This window comes from Drosophila suzukii, chromosome X (assembly GCF_043229965.1).
Source record: "Drosophila suzukii chromosome X, CBGP_Dsuzu_IsoJpt1.0, whole genome shotgun sequence".
In the NCBI taxonomy this organism is placed as follows: Eukaryota; Metazoa; Arthropoda; class Insecta; order Diptera; family Drosophilidae; genus Drosophila; species Drosophila suzukii.
The window spans coordinates 6762966-6779242 of NC_092084.1; the positions used below are offsets into that span (position 1 = coordinate 6762966).

General features: G+C 53.7%; 6 protein-coding genes across 7 annotated transcripts; 3 read left to right on the forward strand and 3 right to left on the reverse strand.

Annotated features, from left to right (window-relative positions):
- Positions 1–61: 61 nt before the first annotated feature.
- On the forward strand, positions 62–2748 carry Vps26 (vacuolar protein sorting 26). The gene is made up of 2 exons (XM_017083551.4): positions 62–498; positions 587–2748. The coding sequence occupies exons 1-2, from the start codon at positions 355–357 to the stop codon at positions 1892–1894; spliced, it is 1452 nt and encodes a 483-aa protein (XP_016939040.2). The 5' UTR covers positions 62–354; the 3' UTR covers positions 1895–2748.
- Positions 2749–3048: 300 nt separating this feature from the next.
- Positions 3049–3587, reverse strand: LOC108016781 (large ribosomal subunit protein mL63). The gene is made up of 2 exons (XM_017083548.4): positions 3318–3587; positions 3049–3257 (listed from the first exon to the last, which is right to left on the reverse strand). Exons 1-2 carry the CDS (start codon positions 3486–3488, stop codon positions 3108–3110), a joined length of 321 nt encoding a protein of 106 aa, XP_016939037.1. The 5' UTR covers positions 3489–3587; the 3' UTR covers positions 3049–3107.
- Positions 3588–3645: 58 nt separating this feature from the next.
- LOC108016778 (WD repeat-containing protein 18) lies at positions 3646–5410 on the forward strand. The gene is made up of 2 exons (XM_017083544.4): positions 3646–4492; positions 4552–5410. Exons 1-2 carry the CDS (start codon positions 3722–3724, stop codon positions 5323–5325), a joined length of 1545 nt encoding a protein of 514 aa, XP_016939033.2. The 5' UTR covers positions 3646–3721; the 3' UTR covers positions 5326–5410.
- Positions 5333–5937, reverse strand: LOC108016782 (UPF0184 protein CG14818). Its single transcript, XM_017083550.4, has 2 exons — positions 5743–5937; positions 5333–5680 (listed from the first exon to the last, which is right to left on the reverse strand). The coding sequence occupies exons 1-2, from the start codon at positions 5819–5821 to the stop codon at positions 5463–5465; spliced, it is 297 nt and encodes a 98-aa protein (XP_016939039.1). The 5' UTR covers positions 5822–5937; the 3' UTR covers positions 5333–5462.
- A 453-nt stretch (positions 5938–6390) lies between these two features.
- Coa8 (Cytochrome c oxidase assembly factor 8) lies at positions 6391–7252 on the forward strand. Its single transcript, XM_017083721.4, has 3 exons — positions 6391–6544; positions 6601–6873; positions 6964–7252. Exons 1-3 carry the CDS (start codon positions 6494–6496, stop codon positions 7177–7179), a joined length of 540 nt encoding a protein of 179 aa, XP_016939210.2. The 5' UTR covers positions 6391–6493; the 3' UTR covers positions 7180–7252.
- On the reverse strand, positions 7248–15954 carry trr (trithorax-related). Of its 2 annotated transcripts, XM_017083720.4 has the most exons (7): positions 15357–15953; positions 10000–15296; positions 9406–9930; positions 8747–9342; positions 8559–8688; positions 8313–8495; positions 7248–8239 (listed from the first exon to the last, which is right to left on the reverse strand). In XM_017083720.4, the coding sequence occupies exons 1-7, from the start codon at positions 15775–15777 to the stop codon at positions 8147–8149; spliced, it is 7245 nt and encodes a 2414-aa protein (XP_016939209.2). In that variant the 5' UTR covers positions 15778–15953; the 3' UTR covers positions 7248–8146. The 2 variants fall into 2 exon arrangements, with proteins under 2 accessions (XP_016939209.2, XP_016939208.2); XM_017083719.4 differs by having other exon boundaries at positions 10000–15954.
- Positions 15955–16277: the final 323 nt, after the last annotated feature.

Sequence of the window (16277 nt, forward strand, 5' to 3'; positions counted from 1 at the left end):
TGAATAGCAAAAAGTACCAAATCAGGCACTCCTTAAAAACAATCGAATTGACGGCGATGTGGCAACGCCACTGTGTGAAAAATTGCAATTTTTTTCATTTCACACACACATACGCGACATACGCCAGCAGCGCAACGAAGGACCAAAAAAAGGCCGCAGAAAAACGCCCAATAAAGCGAGGGTTACGGAAAAGAATATCTAAGGGACACGGGTGACCAGGACCGCCGACCAGGAGCCACAGCGTCGACATTCCAGCGGAGCAGAAAGAAGAAGCACCCGAAGCAGAGGCGGGGGCAAGTGGAAGAAGAAGCAGCAGAAGAGGAAGAAGCCGATTCGTTTCGACGTTTATCAATTATGAATTTCCTGGGTTTCGGCCAGTCAGCGGACATTGAGATAGTCTTCGATGGAGCTGAGCACAAGACGGCGGAGGTCAAGGGGGAGGACGGCAAGGTGGAGAAGATGCTGCTCTTCTACGACGGAGAGACGGTATCCGGCAAGGTGCGTCCTCTTGTTCACCAGGGGGAGTTGCCCCTCAATTTACCACAGATAAACCCATATCCACCCCTCATTTTTTGTTGTTATCCAGGTGAACGTGACCCTCAAGAAGCCGGGCAGCAAGTTGGAGCACCAGGGCATAAAGATCGAATTTATCGGCCAGATAGAGCTGTTCTACGACCGCGGAAACCACCACGAGTTCAAGTGCTTGGCGAAGGCTCTGGCCCGTCCGGGCGATCTCATCCAGAACAACAGTTATCCGTTCGATTTCCCCAACGTCGAGAAGCAGTTCGAGGTGTACGCCGGGTCGAACGTGCGGCTACGGTACTTTCTGCGCGCCACCATCGTCCGGCGGATTAGCGACATCACCAAGGAGGTGGACATCGCCGTGCACACACTGTGCAGCTACCCGGAAATGAACAACCCCATCAAGATGGAGGTGGGCATCGAGGACTGCCTGCACATCGAATTCGAGTACAACAAGAGCAAGTACCACCTGCGGGACACGATCATCGGTAAGATTTATTTCCTGCTCGTTCGCATCAAGATCAAGCACATGGAGATCGCGATCATTAAGCGGGAGAGCACGGGCACTGGACCCACGATGTTCAACGAGAACGAGACGATCGCCAAGTACGAGATCATGGACGGGGCGCCCGTCAAAGGCGAGAGCATACCCATCCGGGTCTTCCTTGCCGGCTACAATCTCACGCCCACCATGCGGGACATCAACAAGAAGTTCTCGGTCAAGTATTTCCTCAACCTGGTGCTGATGGACACCGAGGACCGGCGCTACTTCAAGCAGCAGGAGATCACGCTCTGGCGCAAGGCGGACATACCGCGCTACCATGGAGCCCAGCAGCAGCAGCAGCAACATCAGCAGCACCAACACGTCCCGCTGCACGCTCCGCCGCATCTGGTCAGTGGCCCCGCCGCGCCCACGGTGGCCCATTCGCTGATCAGTTCCAGCACGGACAGCGGCGAGGCGGGCGGAGCTCCGGCAGCGCCGGGCACTGCGGGATCCGAGTCGAAGATGGGCCTGTTCACCAGGGAGAGCCCCAACCAGGAGTTTAGCCAGCAGCAACTGGACTCGCCGCCACTGTCGCCCACGCCGGCGACGGCTCCCGTTTCAGTTCCAGTTCCAGTTCCCACATCGGCGACATCTGCTCCAGAACCGGCTCCCGAGCGGGGCATGGGCGATGGAGCCGCAGCGGCCACCACAAGTGCCTCGCCCGTTGCCATGCTCTCCAGTTCGCCGCCGCCATTGCTGCCAGCGTCGCCGCTTTCCCGGTCCGATGGCGATTCGTCGGAAGTGCAGGTGCAGCCGGAGGAGGAGGCCGGGGACGCAATTACGGCCACTGCGAAAAAGGCCAGCGTGACGCCGCTGGTGGCCGATTGAGTGGTTAGCTGGACAGGATCTCCATCTCCACGGGGGGCTAAGCAGCAACAGCAGGCGGAACTATTACGCATATAATCGTATACAGCAGCAGAAGGGCAGAGGAGCAGCAGCATCAGCAGCAGCAGCAACAAATATGCATATATCTATTTTTTTAAAGTTAATTTAAAATTGTTACAAATGTTTTATTGAGGTTATGCGCGTCATTTACCAAAAGCAAGCAAAACGCAAATGATAGTAACGAAACAAAACGAAACTTAGGACAAATGAGAAGAGGCGACCTCGTAGCTATAACCAATCTCTAGGCGTTTCCATTGGTATTATTGCTAAAGAAAACCGGAAGGAGATGGTGACGGTCTCTGACTCGGATTCGGATTCGAACCCGAACCCAAATCAAAATCCTCCACACCCCCTAAACTAGTTAAACCCCCTAGTATTCCGATGACCATTCCCTATCCTGTTGGGGCGTTTGGAAAATATAATTTTTCAATATGAAAAATGTTGAAATTGCTTTCTAAAAGTGAGAATCCCTGAAATTGAAATCAAAGTGTGCATTAAACTAAACCGACTCCAATACAGATAACAGATAAAAGCAACAAGACAAAACACCCATTAAATAATAAAGTTTTAGTCTATAGCGTACTAAAGAATCGATGCTGGGAAAGTTCTAATCTGATTATGGCGATATGTCCGGACTCCGGAGGATCGGAAATGGAAGCGACGAAACATGTTACATGCCTTGCATATGTACATAACAGTTCACATACATAATATACACGAAATATTAATATACATATATACACTTAGAAACGCAATTAAACGAATAAAAGCGAAGCAAGCGCCAAACACGAAAGAAACAGTGAGTTCTGCCTAATACAGTGAGTTTTAGGAGTGTAATCGGGTCGAGTCTATCTATAACTCTAATATGTTCAGCATAGTCCGACATATAAGATGGGGAAGTTCTGTGCCAAAAGCTTTTGTACTGATAAACATATGAAGATGATTATGGACGTCCGGTGTTGCTGATTATTCATATGGGGCAGAGATTGCTCAACCAGTGGCAAAATTGACTTAGTAGATCCTTAGCGAAAGACGAAACTGGGACAGGATATTCAACAAGTGACTGAACGGCAGGCTCTTCTCCAGCACTCATTACATAATTTCCATAAAATCTATATTTATTTTACAAGTAACGAAACTTTAACAGGTGTGGCAGCTAATCCCAGGCCTCCTTGATCTTCAGCTGGTTCAGCCGCTCCTCGATGGTCACGTGCGGTTTCATCTTGCGCAGAGTCTGCTCGTCCGTCCACTTGGCCACCAGTTTCTCGCGCTTCTGCAGCTCCTTGGCGTGTCCGGATGACTCTTCCTGGGGTGGAAGGAGGTGTGGTCAGATGGGACAATCCGCGGAGATTGTGGGGCAACTTACCAGGGTCAAATAGGGGTGCCGGAGGAGCAGCATCACCTGCTCCTGGCGCTCGTACTCGCGGGTCAGGGTGTCCATCGCCCGCTGGCTGACCGGCTTCACCAGCCGCCGCTTTCCCCGGAATATGTGACCCGGAACGGTCTTCTTGAACATGTTGATCAGCGTCAGGCGCATTATTCAGTAATAAGTCTCGCTAATTTACTTATTTTATTTAACAAATTTGATAAATACAAAAAAGTATGTAACGAATCAAGTGTGACCAAAGTCTTGGGGGGAAATCACCGATTATTTTTAAAACATCGATGGACCGAAAGGAATCACGCTCTCTGTGATCGATCACAAAACTACCGCATTTCCGGTTCGGTTGAATTTGTAAATGAAGTGATCAACAACAACCAACAGCGAAAATGGGAGACGCCGTGGAGGCCCTGTTTATCAGCACGGGCAGCGAGGACAACACCACGTGCAGCGTGCAGGATTTGCGGACGGGCACCGACCTCATGCGCTACAAGGGCGGCGGATGTGCCCAGCACCACGGCCTGGAGATGATCCACCTGAACTACGTTTTCGCGGCAAACTCGGCGAAGCCACTGCTTCACGTCTGGCCCATCAACAAGCAGGAGCAAATGGCCGGACTGCGGTTCGTGGTGCCCGGCAAGGTCAATGCGCTGGCGCTGACGCCCGATGGCAACTTCCTGGTGGCTGGCATCCAAGAGAATATCTACCTGTGGCACATGAACTCCGGTCGCATGCTGAACACCCTGTCCAAGCACTACCAGGCGGTCACCTGCCTGCGGTTTACAGACAACGGCGAGCACTTCATCAGCGGTGGCAAAGACGGATCCGTGCTCGTCTGGGATCTGACCTTCTCGGCAGCCCCGCTGGACACGGGCGGCGGCAAGGATAGCACTGATCCGTTGTACAGCTTCAACGATCACGGCCTGGCCGTCACCGATCTGTACTCCGGCATCGGTGGCATCCGTTCCTATCTGTACACGGTCTCGCTGGATCGCTGCTGCAAGGTGTACGACCTGTGCGGAGGCGTCCTCCTGTTGAGCGTGGTGTTCCCGGTGGCCCTGCACAGCGTGATCGTCAACAAGATGGAGACCACAGTGTATGTGGGCTCCGGCGACGGCAAGGTCTTCGCCTTCCACATGGAAAAGGCTCCGCGCATGAAGGTGTGTTTTCCGCTCGTGAATTTTTCCCCTCTTGCCAACTAACTCATTTACTTGCTTAGGAATACCACTTGGAGGAGGAGGAAATTCAGGCCTTTGTAGGCCACACCGCCGGCAAGGCAATCACCTGTCTGGCCTTGAATTTGAGCGCCACAACGCTGGTCTCCGGCGGCGACGACAACCAAGTGTGCGTCTGGGATGTGGGCAGCCGGCAACTGATCAAGAGCCTGCCCCAGAACGGCTCGGTGACTAACCTGCGAATCCGCCTGCTTAGCCCTGCCATATTTCTGCCCGAGCACAAGCAGCCACAGCTGTTTGCCGACAGTCTGAAGCGGATGATCAGTCCGCCGGACGACAACGATGGTATCGAGCTGTTGATCGATGAGGCCAGCTCCACGGGACGAAAAACACCAGAACTGGACTACACCATAAGTTATCCAGGCACGGACGAGGAGATAATACTTAAACTAATAGCGTCCATGAGTACGGGAGCTGATGCGGAAGATGAAGCTGAATCCGAAGCGGAGGAAGTCGAATCCGCAGGGGAGGAAGTGCAATCCGAAAACGAGGAAATGGAATCCGCAGCCGAGGAGGTGGCTTCCGCAGCGGAGGAAGAATCCGGAGCAGAGGAAGTTCAATCAGATGCAGAGGATGAGCCAAGTACGTCCGAGACAAGTGGCGTGGAGGTGCAGAAGCTACTGGCGGAGAATGCCCGCCTCAAGGAGGAGTCCAAGCGCCTGTTTGACCTCGTGTTTAAGTACATCTCCAGCGATCCGCCCGCCCCGGGTGACATACCGGCGGATAAGCCAAAGCGCAAGAAGGCACGTCAAAACTAGTGTACTATAGATTTGCCTTCAATTACATTTACTTAGGTTAAGAGTCAATAATACATGATAATAGAAAAAAACAAAACAAAACACAGTGTCTAGAAACGATTAGGGTGATCAAAACAATAACTGATTGTAGGTGGTATCTACTTGGATGCACTCTCGCTGGCCGACTGACCGTCCATGTTGTCGTCGCCCGACTCCGATTCCGGAGCGTTGTCCTTCTCCTCTGCGAGTAGGCGACGGATCTCCCGGTTGGAGTTGAGCAGCTCCCGCAACTGGGACATGATGTCGTCCGTGCGCTGCTCCACGGCGTCCAGGGCGCAACTGAGGGCGTCCAGGCTGTTGTTCACGTCCTCCATCTCTGCAGGGGTCATGCCATTAGTGCCAATCCCGACCAGAATCAGAGGGGCCAGCGAGACTCACCTTGGAGATCCGCCTCCTGGACATTGGTGTTGCCGGAGTCGCCGGACGACGAGGGATCGTGGTTGTTCTTGGGTGACATTTTCCCAGGACTGTTCCCCGAATTTTCCCTGTTTGTATTTTCCAGTGGATTTATTGTCACGGGACGGCTATAAACGCTAGAGATGGTCGATAGTTTTCGAATGGGCCAATCGCTTTGGTTGGAATAATAGGGGGATTCCTGAAATGAAATAGTACTTAATACCTGTTTGTAGATACATTTAACTTGAGGTAGTAGTTCGTGACACGAATAAAGACACGGTGTTTGCCCATCTCTAGTCCGCGATGGATACATAGTTTGGATTCCAAACCAACGGTTGTTTTCCATCGAATGGCGACCGGAAGGGCAGCCATCTTTAAATTATAAACGGTTTTCATCCATTGAGCTGGCTTTTTGAAATCTAACAGGTAATACAGATCAGCTTTACACGGTATAAGAATTATAACATTTTTCATTGGCATGTTTATCAATTTAGATTATTAACAATTTGTCAGGCCAAATAAGAAACTTTAAATTTTAAGCCAAATCTCTGGTTTAAGTATTGAAGATAAAAAAATTTTGTCGGTTCCTTTTTCTCGAACAAAACGAAAGATTGGGAAAAATGTATTGCTCAGAACCCGCCGAATACCCCTTATATTTATATTAGACCGTGTTGTACTGCTCAAGCCGGCCACACTAGTCAACTGACATAACATAAACCACAACAATCGAAAGATGAACAAATGCCTTAAGTACCAGCCCCGGATATTGCTTTCCCAACTCGGCGTAAGTCCATTGATCCCTCGGCGGATGTCCAGTTCTTCTATTCTTAACTTTCACAGCTGCCACGATGCTATGCCGCCGGTGTACAATCGGAGCCACAGCCCCCAGCCCCACAAAAAAAGGCTGTGGTCGGACTGCCCCACAAACCCGATCCCAAGGCGGTCAAGTGTGACTATATAGGACCGCCGGATGCGCAGTCCAACCTGCGGCCGTATGTGCGGCACTACGACGACGACGAGACGCGGCTGGCGAGGAGTCTGCGGCTGAAGAGAATCGAGGTGGAGGCGTGGAACACCGACTTCTGGACGAGGCACAATAAGCGCTTCTACGAGGTATGTGCTATAGGATCTCGAGATCGAGATCTCATCTGCCGTCTCTTTCTGACGTCCTCTAATCCCGTCCCTTTCGTTTTCGGTGAGCAGGAGAAGGAGGACTTCATCCGGCTGCACAAGGAGAGCGGAACCGAGGAGGTGTCGGCGGACCAGATGAGCCACTTCTACAAGGCGTTCCTCGACAAGAACTGGCGCATTCACATGATGTACAACATCTCGTGGTACCTCAAGAACTTCGACATCCTCACCCTGGCCGGCGCCGTCCAGCTCCAGAGGCTACTCGCGCTGGCCAAGCGGAGAACATAGGTCCAAAATTCCTAGTCCTTATTATTCATTTTGTTTCGCCATTAGTTTCAAATAAAACATCGTGTGTGTAAAATGGTGGCATAAAATTTACTTAACTATTAAAGGGGATGAAAAATACACGTTGCTTGGAGTTAGTTAATGTACTTAAAGGTAATTGCAAAACTATTTAAATAAAATAAAATAAAAATAGATATTTATATTCTTATCGGTATATATATTCAAAGAAGGTTGTACATTTTGCACACGGATACATGTGGGAGAGCAGGGATAGCTCCCCATGTAAAGTATGCGAATATTGAAAGATAACCACTATAATTATGATAATAGTAATGGTAAACAGAGGGGAAAGGCACACACGCATAAAGTCAAGTTTTGGGTCGGCCATCGGGGCGGGGATCGGGGATCGGGGGCGGTCAGTTTGCTCACGATTATTGCAATGGTGATGGATATGGATGTGGATGTGGAAATGGTGCTAAAACAAAAAAAAATAAGATGCTCCTGCGGCCGTGGCTGTGTAAGGTAAGGAAAGGGGGTCAGGTCAGGTCAGGTCGGGTCGGGTCAGGTCAGATATACATTACAGGGGCTGTGGTCATGTCCTAGCATTAACATTTATATTAATTTTTATATTCTCTCTATATAGAAACGATAGCAATCATTCAATTTAAACTATGAAAACACTCTCCACTTCTCCACTTTTCCACTTACGAGCGATATATAGGATACGAATTAGCTACAGTGGGCACATATACATAACTTACAAGGTTCTATGCTCTCCACGAGCATATCTGCATATCTGCACATAGCATATATAATTGTATATATGTACACGGTCTATCGGTCTATACTGCTTAGCAAATCTATCTTGTTGATCAGATATAACAATTCCTGTTCATGTTCACTGGGAGCGACGCGCACGGCGCCGCTTCTTGCGCTTCCTTTGGTCCTCCGGCAGAGGCTCCTCCCGACTCTAGTTCATCCACTTGCGACAGTTGGGCGCTCCGCAGGCACACGGTATCTTGTGCGACTCGTCCTCGATGTCGAACTTGTAGTCGTACGATAGCTAAAGCGGACGATTAAGAAACGCAAGATTAATCGGTGCACCCGTAGGCGATACCATTCACGAAACCACCCACCTCCTCGCCGCGATAGATCTTTCGCTTGGCGAATATTATGATCCGCACGTCGCGATCGACCTCCACGATCTCCGTCACACAATTGGGATTGCACGAGTGGTTGATGTAGCGCGCCAAGCCACCGCTCAGAGTGGCGTCCACCACACGATCCTCATCCAGCCGGAACATGTAGATGCCGCGGTTCTGTGGAAGCAGTCAGGAATTAGTCAGGGATTACAGAGCAACGAACCGGCTGGCAAAACCCACCTTGGACTCGTACTGCTTCTCGCGTATCTCGGAGACCTCGGTGCGGATGACCTCGCCAATGTACTCTATGATCATGGTGTGTTTCTCTATGTCCCGAGCGGCATACAAGCCCAACCCCTGGATCTTGGACCTGGACAAGGAAAATCGTTGAGAAATGGTTAGGTATGGAAGAGATCTTGGTAGCTAACCTGGCCAAGTAGACGTTGTTGCGCCACTCCTGCTTCATCTTTTTGTACTGGGAGCTCTTCGAGTGGACGAACTGCTTGCTGTAGGGACAGGCCACCTCGCCGGCAATAGCTGCCGAGTTGGCCATCCGCTGGGTGCTGCAGCTGCCGGCCGTTCGCTGTGTGTGCGGTTTCCGCCAGACGAGCAGCTGGCGTTGCTTGGGCTCTGTGCGTGCCGCTCCGGACGGATTGATAGCCAGCGGGAACTCCAGCAGCGGGTTGCGGCCGTACTTGAAGCGGTAATCGGTTAGGGTCTCAATGCCCGGCAGACTTTCCAGGATACGCACAATGGCCGGTTCCGTTAGGCCAAACAGATCCTCGCCACTGATGTGCTGCGGGAAAAGCTGCAGCCACTTGTGCACCTTGCGCAGCCGCGTGATCGGCTGCAGGATCTGCTGCCACACCGCTGAGGGTGAACTGTCGCGGAACTCGCGCTCCGGCTCCTTGTCGCCGGCGTCCTGCACCAGGATGCGGAACTCGGGCTTGCAGCCGGCCTCCGCGATGCTGCAAATGTATCGGCACCTACGATTTGGTCGCAGCACGCACCAGTAGTAGCGACTCTGTGGGAGGAATGGAATTAACAGATATTCCAAGTAGTTTGCTGGTTTTATAAGGATACTTACCACCTTATAGCCAATGGGATAGATGTAGTGGGGCGTATGAAAGGCCTCCAGCTGATGGGGAAGCAGCTGACCCACGTTCAGAAACGTCATGTTGCCTACGCGAAGCAGGTTGCTCAGCTCCGAGTAGTGCATGACGGTGGCCACCTGGCGGTTCTCATCCCGATCGACGAACACCCTGCGATGGACGACCAGCGAGCTCAGTTCATTTTCAGCCACAGATCCTGCCGCTCCTCCGCCAGCCGCGGCGCCTGCCCCGGCTCCCATAGCGATGCCGGCATGGGCATGACCATGGGCACTGCAGTGGACGGACTTGTTCTTGTAGAAGACGCACTCTTCGCGAATCGCGCACGGCAGGTGGTACAGGCTGTTGCAGCGCGACTTGAAGCACTTGATGGTGGCGCCCAGTTGGTGGCAGGCACTGCACGACTGGTTCAGTCCCGCCTGCAGAGCCGTCTGGAAGTTCATCAGCGCACCGGACACCGTCTCATAGACGCCGTTGGACCAGAGGGCACAGTTAAGGTGAACCTGGATGGTAAATGGATGGTGTAAATTAGCCTAGGATGCACAACCCTGTTTCTTGCGTTGGTTACTCACCCATTTATCGACATCGAAGTTGAGCAGTCGCGAGGGTCCATCCGCCTGGCCGTCGCCCCGCTGATTGCAGAAAACGCACTGCCGGGTGTCCTCCAGCTGCAGTCCAGTAGCCTCGGTTTCCCAAACTGTATTATTGGCCGGTCCCGTCCCACCAGTTCCCGTTCCTGCCGATCCATCGAACTCCAGTTTGACGGCCATTGAGTCCGTTGCAAAGCAATCGGCACTGAAGCACTTCACGATGCACTTGCGCTGCACGGGGATATTGGTGGGGGTGCCACCAGTGGGTACACCCTGCGTTTGGTCTACTGTCTCGTCCTCTGGTTCTTGTTTGACCACTGTTTCCGCCAGGGCCGTGGAGCTGGTGTTGGATCTGCTGGGCGATTCGCCGGTGGAGAAGGTAGCGGTGGAGCCACCCGCTGGCTGAAGCAGCAGACTAGCCGCCTCCGCCTGACCCTCCTTTCCGGTCCACTTGAATCTCGCAAAGCAGGTGCGATCGCAGAAGTAAACAAACGGTGGTGGAGCAGATTTCCTGGGCAGCAAATCCATTAGTTGGGCCAGCCGGGGCAACTGCTCCTCCAGCGCAGGAACACTGTGCCGGGGAACTCGCAGCCCAGTTGCATGGACAACGTTCCCACAGCTGCGACACAATTTTCGGCGTCCACTGAGGATCTTCCGCAGATGTCCATGACTCACGGTCAGCGGTCGCTTGAAGTCGTTCCGGTGCTTCTCATCGTCTTGATCCATAAATTGGTCCTCCAACTTGTCGCCCGTCTTGTCCTCAATGATCTTGCAAGTGAGGGCGGGCGCCAGGTGCAGCAGATTGGCCAGATCCCGTAGCACGCCGGCAATGTTCTCAGAAGCCGAGGCGGGCAGTGCGAGTATCACATTCTGGTTCTTCTGCTGGTAGTTATTGTTGTTATTATTGCCCAGGGATCCCATGCCCAGCTCCAGTTGCTGTGCCTTGCGCAGTTCCTCGCCACAGGATCGAAGTAGCGGCGACACGGGCACCCGCATGGTCACGGGATCCTCCGGCAACGCGACCGGCGACATCCGTCCGTGGCACCGGCTGTTCCCATTAAGCAGTATTAATCCTGGATAGCGGGTGAGTCGCGGGAAAGCCGCCCACGCAGCCACACCCTCGCTTTCCACCAGGTCTGTGGTCTCCATATTGCTATCCTTAACGGCACCAATGTGTCGTACCAGGCGCTCGCGAGGATTGCGCTCCATATGCGTGGAGAACTCCTGGTCGTAAAAATCGTTCTGGATGCTAGACATGGGTAGCATCTTATCCGCTCCCGGAGACGCGGATGGCGACGGCGAACGGTTAGCAGCCGATCCTCCCACCAGGCCTCCACTTCCGCCGAAGCGTTCGCTGTCGTACAACGAAGGAATCCCAGGCAGACTCACTCGTCCAAAGCGGCCTAGGATAGCGCCATCACAGTCCTCCAGACCCTCCAAATGCCTGCTCAGCGGCCAGCCTCGAGTTCCCAGAGATCCTCCCTTCATTTTACCTCCACCAGCTGAAGATGATCCGCTGGCCGACGTCGTGGAACTGTTGGAGGAGGGTGAACCACCAGCAGAGGCCTCGTTGCTTCCGATAAGAAAGTGGAAGTTGCGATTCAAGTGCGGCTCCAGAACTTGGAGCGGGTGCATTTGTCGGATGTGGGTGAGGAGCTTTTCGGTAAATGCATCGTGATCCTCCTCCACCTTGGAAAATTTGCGCACTCGCTTCTTGAGCATCGGCGAGGAACCGGCTCCGGGAACGTTCCCAAATCCTCCAAGAGTAACTCCTGCTTGTCCGGTGCTGCTGGTGATCACATGACCAGTGCCTGGTGTCGCCCCCTGGATGTACTGTGTTCCCGGCGGCATTCCTGCCAGTTGGACCATTGCACCTGCTGGCAGCGTACCTGTCATATCCTTAACAGTTCCAGCCGCCTGTCCGGCGTTTAAATTCGTGCGCCTTGGCTTCTGAACCTCCCGTTTGCGGCGCTTTCTTTGGTCCCCCGTCTTGGGCTCAATGGTGGGCACGGGGACGGGCCCTGCACCTTGTCCAGGAATTGATACTGGGATCGTCGAAGCTTGTTGTTGGTGGTGCTGTTGCTGCTGCTGTTGCTGCTGGGGATGTACCGCCACATGAAGCTGATGCTGCACTTGCAGGTGCATTTGTGCGGGTATTTGGCCAGGGACGTGCCCAGAGATCTGCCCGGGGATCTGTCCAGCCAGCTGACCCTGCATGGCCGCCTGCATTTGCGCCTGCATCTGTACCTGGCCCTGGCTCTGGTTCTGAATCGGTTGCGCCTCGCCAGGTCCGCCGGGTTTCTTAACATAACTGGCAAGCGTCGAGATGAGCTGTACTTTTTCCGGTCCAGTTTGTCCAGTCGGTGTGGCTGGCAGAGAGGCACCCATGGGAATCTCCACCTGTTGCTGGAGCTGCTTTTCGTCCAGCTGCGGATGCATGGGCAGCTTGCGTTTCTGGGCCTCGCCAGTCTTGAAAGGTATCTTTGTGGCTCCCACACCTCCCTCTATGTGGTTACTATTGCTCCATTGCGCAGACACAACTGTTCCCCCGGTGTGAGATACTCCTCCTGCTACAGTGACTCCCTGCTCTGAATGAGGTGGCGGTTCGGCTTGCTCCGGCAGCGATTCTTCGCCATGCTCCATGGGAAGCGACATGGCTATTGCCTTTGGCTTCATCTGCAGCTCCTTGGGCGCCGCTTGCTTTGTTGATATGGATATGGTCACATTCGATATGGGAGCCGTGGCCAGTTCGTAGGGCGGAGGAGGCAGCAGTTCAGTCGGCTTTGAAGTGGCCTCCGTCACGAGTTTATTGGATGCAACGGGTCCAGAGATAAACGATGTTTCCTTGGACACAATCTGCACTGTCTGCTTGACTTGGTGGGGCATCTGTTGCAGCTGCTGCTGTGATTGCTGAGGTTGCTGCTGCTGCTGTTGCGGAGGAGGTGGTGGTGGTGGCGGATGGTTTTGGTTCTGATTCTGGATAGTTGCAACCACAACAGGCTGATCCGCTTTCTGCTCTAGCTTTGGTTCTCCTCCCAATCCAGGTGTGGTGATGGCGACAGCCGTAACTGGTGTTCCAGTCACTGAGGCGGTGGCTACCTGCTGGCCTCCACTGGCTACCGTTGTAGTTGTGGTTGAAGTGGCCACCGACTTGCCGCTACTACTACCCGCCGCTTGCGTAGCAGCTGGCACCGGCGGAATCACCGGACGTGCCAGTTGCGCCTCCAAGCTACTGACCTTCCCCATGCTAGGCGCTCGCACATTGATCACCTTGCGGGCGGAGAGAGGTGCCGTCGTGGAAGCGGAGCCAACGTGGGTCGAGGGGAGACTGAGGGTGTGACTGCTGCTGCTGTTTTGAAGCAGTTGCTTTAGCAGTGCGTTATTCGAATCCTCAGTTCCTGAACGTTGATTGTTGATCGGTGTGGCTGTCGCATTTGCTGGAGGGTTGGGTGTACTGGGATTCGAAGCGGTTGAGGTAGGAGTGGCCATCTGAATTTGATTTGCAACCTGATTCTGCACCTGGTTAATAGGCGTCATTGTCGTGTTGGCGTTTAAACGCTTCTCCGGCGTGCTAAGCTCCTCGCTGCGCTCCTGTTCGCTCGACGGAGTAACTGTCGTATCTTTCACGGCGGCCTCCTGTTTGACCAGCAGCTTAGCTTTTGTTTCGCCAGCAATCTCCTCCAGCTTGACCCCTTCAGGGGCCAGACTTACGCTGAGTTTTGCAAGCGTGTTCAGCTGCATTGAAGCTGCAACGGCTGCGGCTGCACCCGAGGTGGCTGATCCAGAGGCTGCAGAAGATCCCGTCTTATCTGCACTCGAATCCTGAACCAGGGCATGGTGCATCTGCAGCGCCGACTGGCTGGCCAACGTGGTGGTGGTGATCATCTTCGGTTTTTGCTGGGCCATCGTCGTCTTGGACAGCACCAGGGATATGTTCTTGTTCTGAATGGAGATGATGGGCCGCGAACCCATCATCGGACTGTTAATGCAGATGGTGCCCGCCGACACGGAGACGGTGGAGGTGGTGGCCAAATCTGAGGCACTCCCTGAAGCCGGCGTCATGGTGAACGTCACGGGTGTACCTGGTCCACTGCCTACAGCGGATATCGTTTGACTTTGGGCAGGCTGCTGCTGCTTGAAAATGTTAAAGCTGGGCGGGCAGTTGAGCGTGTTCTTGTCCAGCGGCTTGATAACAACGCTGTTGATGTTGGCGAACTCCTCTGGGCCAACGCTCGCATCCTGGGACTTGCTCTTGTTGAGGATCTTCTGCAGGTTCTCGGAGTAGGCGGTGATCTTCCGAGGCGCCGGCGAATCTTCTTCCGAATGGGATGCTGCTCCCAAAGCCGAAGCATCCTGAACCATTGCGTAAGTCTGGCTGGGATTGGTGGTGGTGATGGTCACTATGCTGCCGGTGGGCGGGGCCAAGCCACCACCGCTGGTCACTTGAAGCTGCTGAAGTTGCTGCTGCTGCAGCTGCAGTGACATCTTCTTGCTCACCACCTTGGTGGCCACAATCTTGGTCGCCTGTTTGATCTGCAGACCCGTGAACGCGACAAGGGTGCCGGGATTTTTTGGCACCCGCTTAATGAGTTTGGTGAAGTTGTGATGTGCATGCGGATGGCCGTGCTGGTGCACCTGCTGACCACCGCCCGGCTGCGCGGCACTCATCACAGTGGTCACCTGACCACCTGGCTGCAGCAGCTGCTTACTCTCCACAATCGTGGCTCCTCCGGCAGTGGCCGCTCCACTGGCGCTCATGCGCGGCTTGAGCAGCGGCACCGATATTGTCTTGTTGCCAATGGACACCTTGGCCGTGGTCTGTGTGACCTCCGCCAGCTTCTTGGCGTTGACTACTAGTTGGGTCTTCATCTTGGGGTGCAGATTCACCCGGTTCAGCAGCGTTGTGGTGGGTGTTTGGCTGCCAGTGGCCGTGCTATTGAAGATATTGTAGTTGGTGTGTCCGGGCTTCTGGGTGAGGATCGTGGTGGTGCCGGCTCCACTGACTGCGGTGGCCCCATTGTTGGCATTCAAAATTATGGTGGAGGTGGGTCCAATGGGCGTTCCCGTTTGGTTGCCCGTCCCCGTGGCATTCCCTACGGTCAGAATGTTATCTGCGCCGGTGGCTGGCATCTGCACGTAGTCGAGGTCCGCCGCCTTGCCGGGATTGTCTGCATGATCCTGCCCCGAGCCGCTGGGCTCGATGGAGATGACGGAGGCGGTGGAGGAGGAGGACGACGCCGACGAGGAGGCGCCCTCCTTTTTGGTAAAGCTGGCGAAGGCTGGTGTTCGGGAAGGAAGAGGGTTAGGTAAACTACACATTGGAGTCACTCTGAACTCACTCTGCTTGTCCGCGTCCTCCGCCTTGATGGCACCCATCTCGGTGCCGGGGCCGAGGTTGCACACTATGATCTGCTGGTCGCGGGCGTCCCAGGCGCCGTCCTCCGACTGGGCATCCTGCGGATCCGGGGCACCTTTCACCTGCGCCTTAACCTGCTGGCCAGCCCGCTGGTAGAGGAGCTGCTGCGGCGGAGCGGCCGACGCTTTGGCGGGCAAACTGGGCGCTGGCACTGGCGTTCCGAAGGCAAGGTCCGTCCTGGCCTTCTTCCGCGAGGGATCCTCCGACGGAATGGCCGGGTCGTCGGCGCCGCTGCGCTTCTGCAGGCTGACCGCATTGAAGGCAGCAGCGGCCACGGATGCTACACGTTCGGGTTTCGCCTTTTCGGCGGCACCAAGCGATGTTGTCACCTTCGGTATATTCATAACAAACACACAAGTGGAAACGCTGGACGCGGGATGCGATGCGCTGCGTTTCGTGGGACGGGAAGGGCGGCGGTCTAGCTAGCTAGGGCTCGCGCGGCCTGCTTTTTTTTTTAGCGAACGAAAACATGCACGATTTTGTCAAAAAAATTTTTATTTTCGTGTATGCAGTAGAGCTGGTACAACAGCCGATATTTCCTCGATACTATCGGTATTTTCGAAAGTCCGGCCACATTGACACTGTAATAGAGCGTACACACCACGGCGATCTTCCTATCGATAACGATAGCAAGGGAAACCGCATAGTAGGTGTCTACACTGAGCAAAGTTGAGCTTCTGCATCTCGCAATAGCTTTTTTTGGGCGCCATATCTACACGGCCAAGGGAGCCCACAAAAATATATCTTGAAAAACAATTCATTTACCTATTTTTACAAAGACAACTGGAAATTAAAAGCGTTTATAGCTTAGCTGCTTATATTCCATCAGACATTTTTTTCCAGA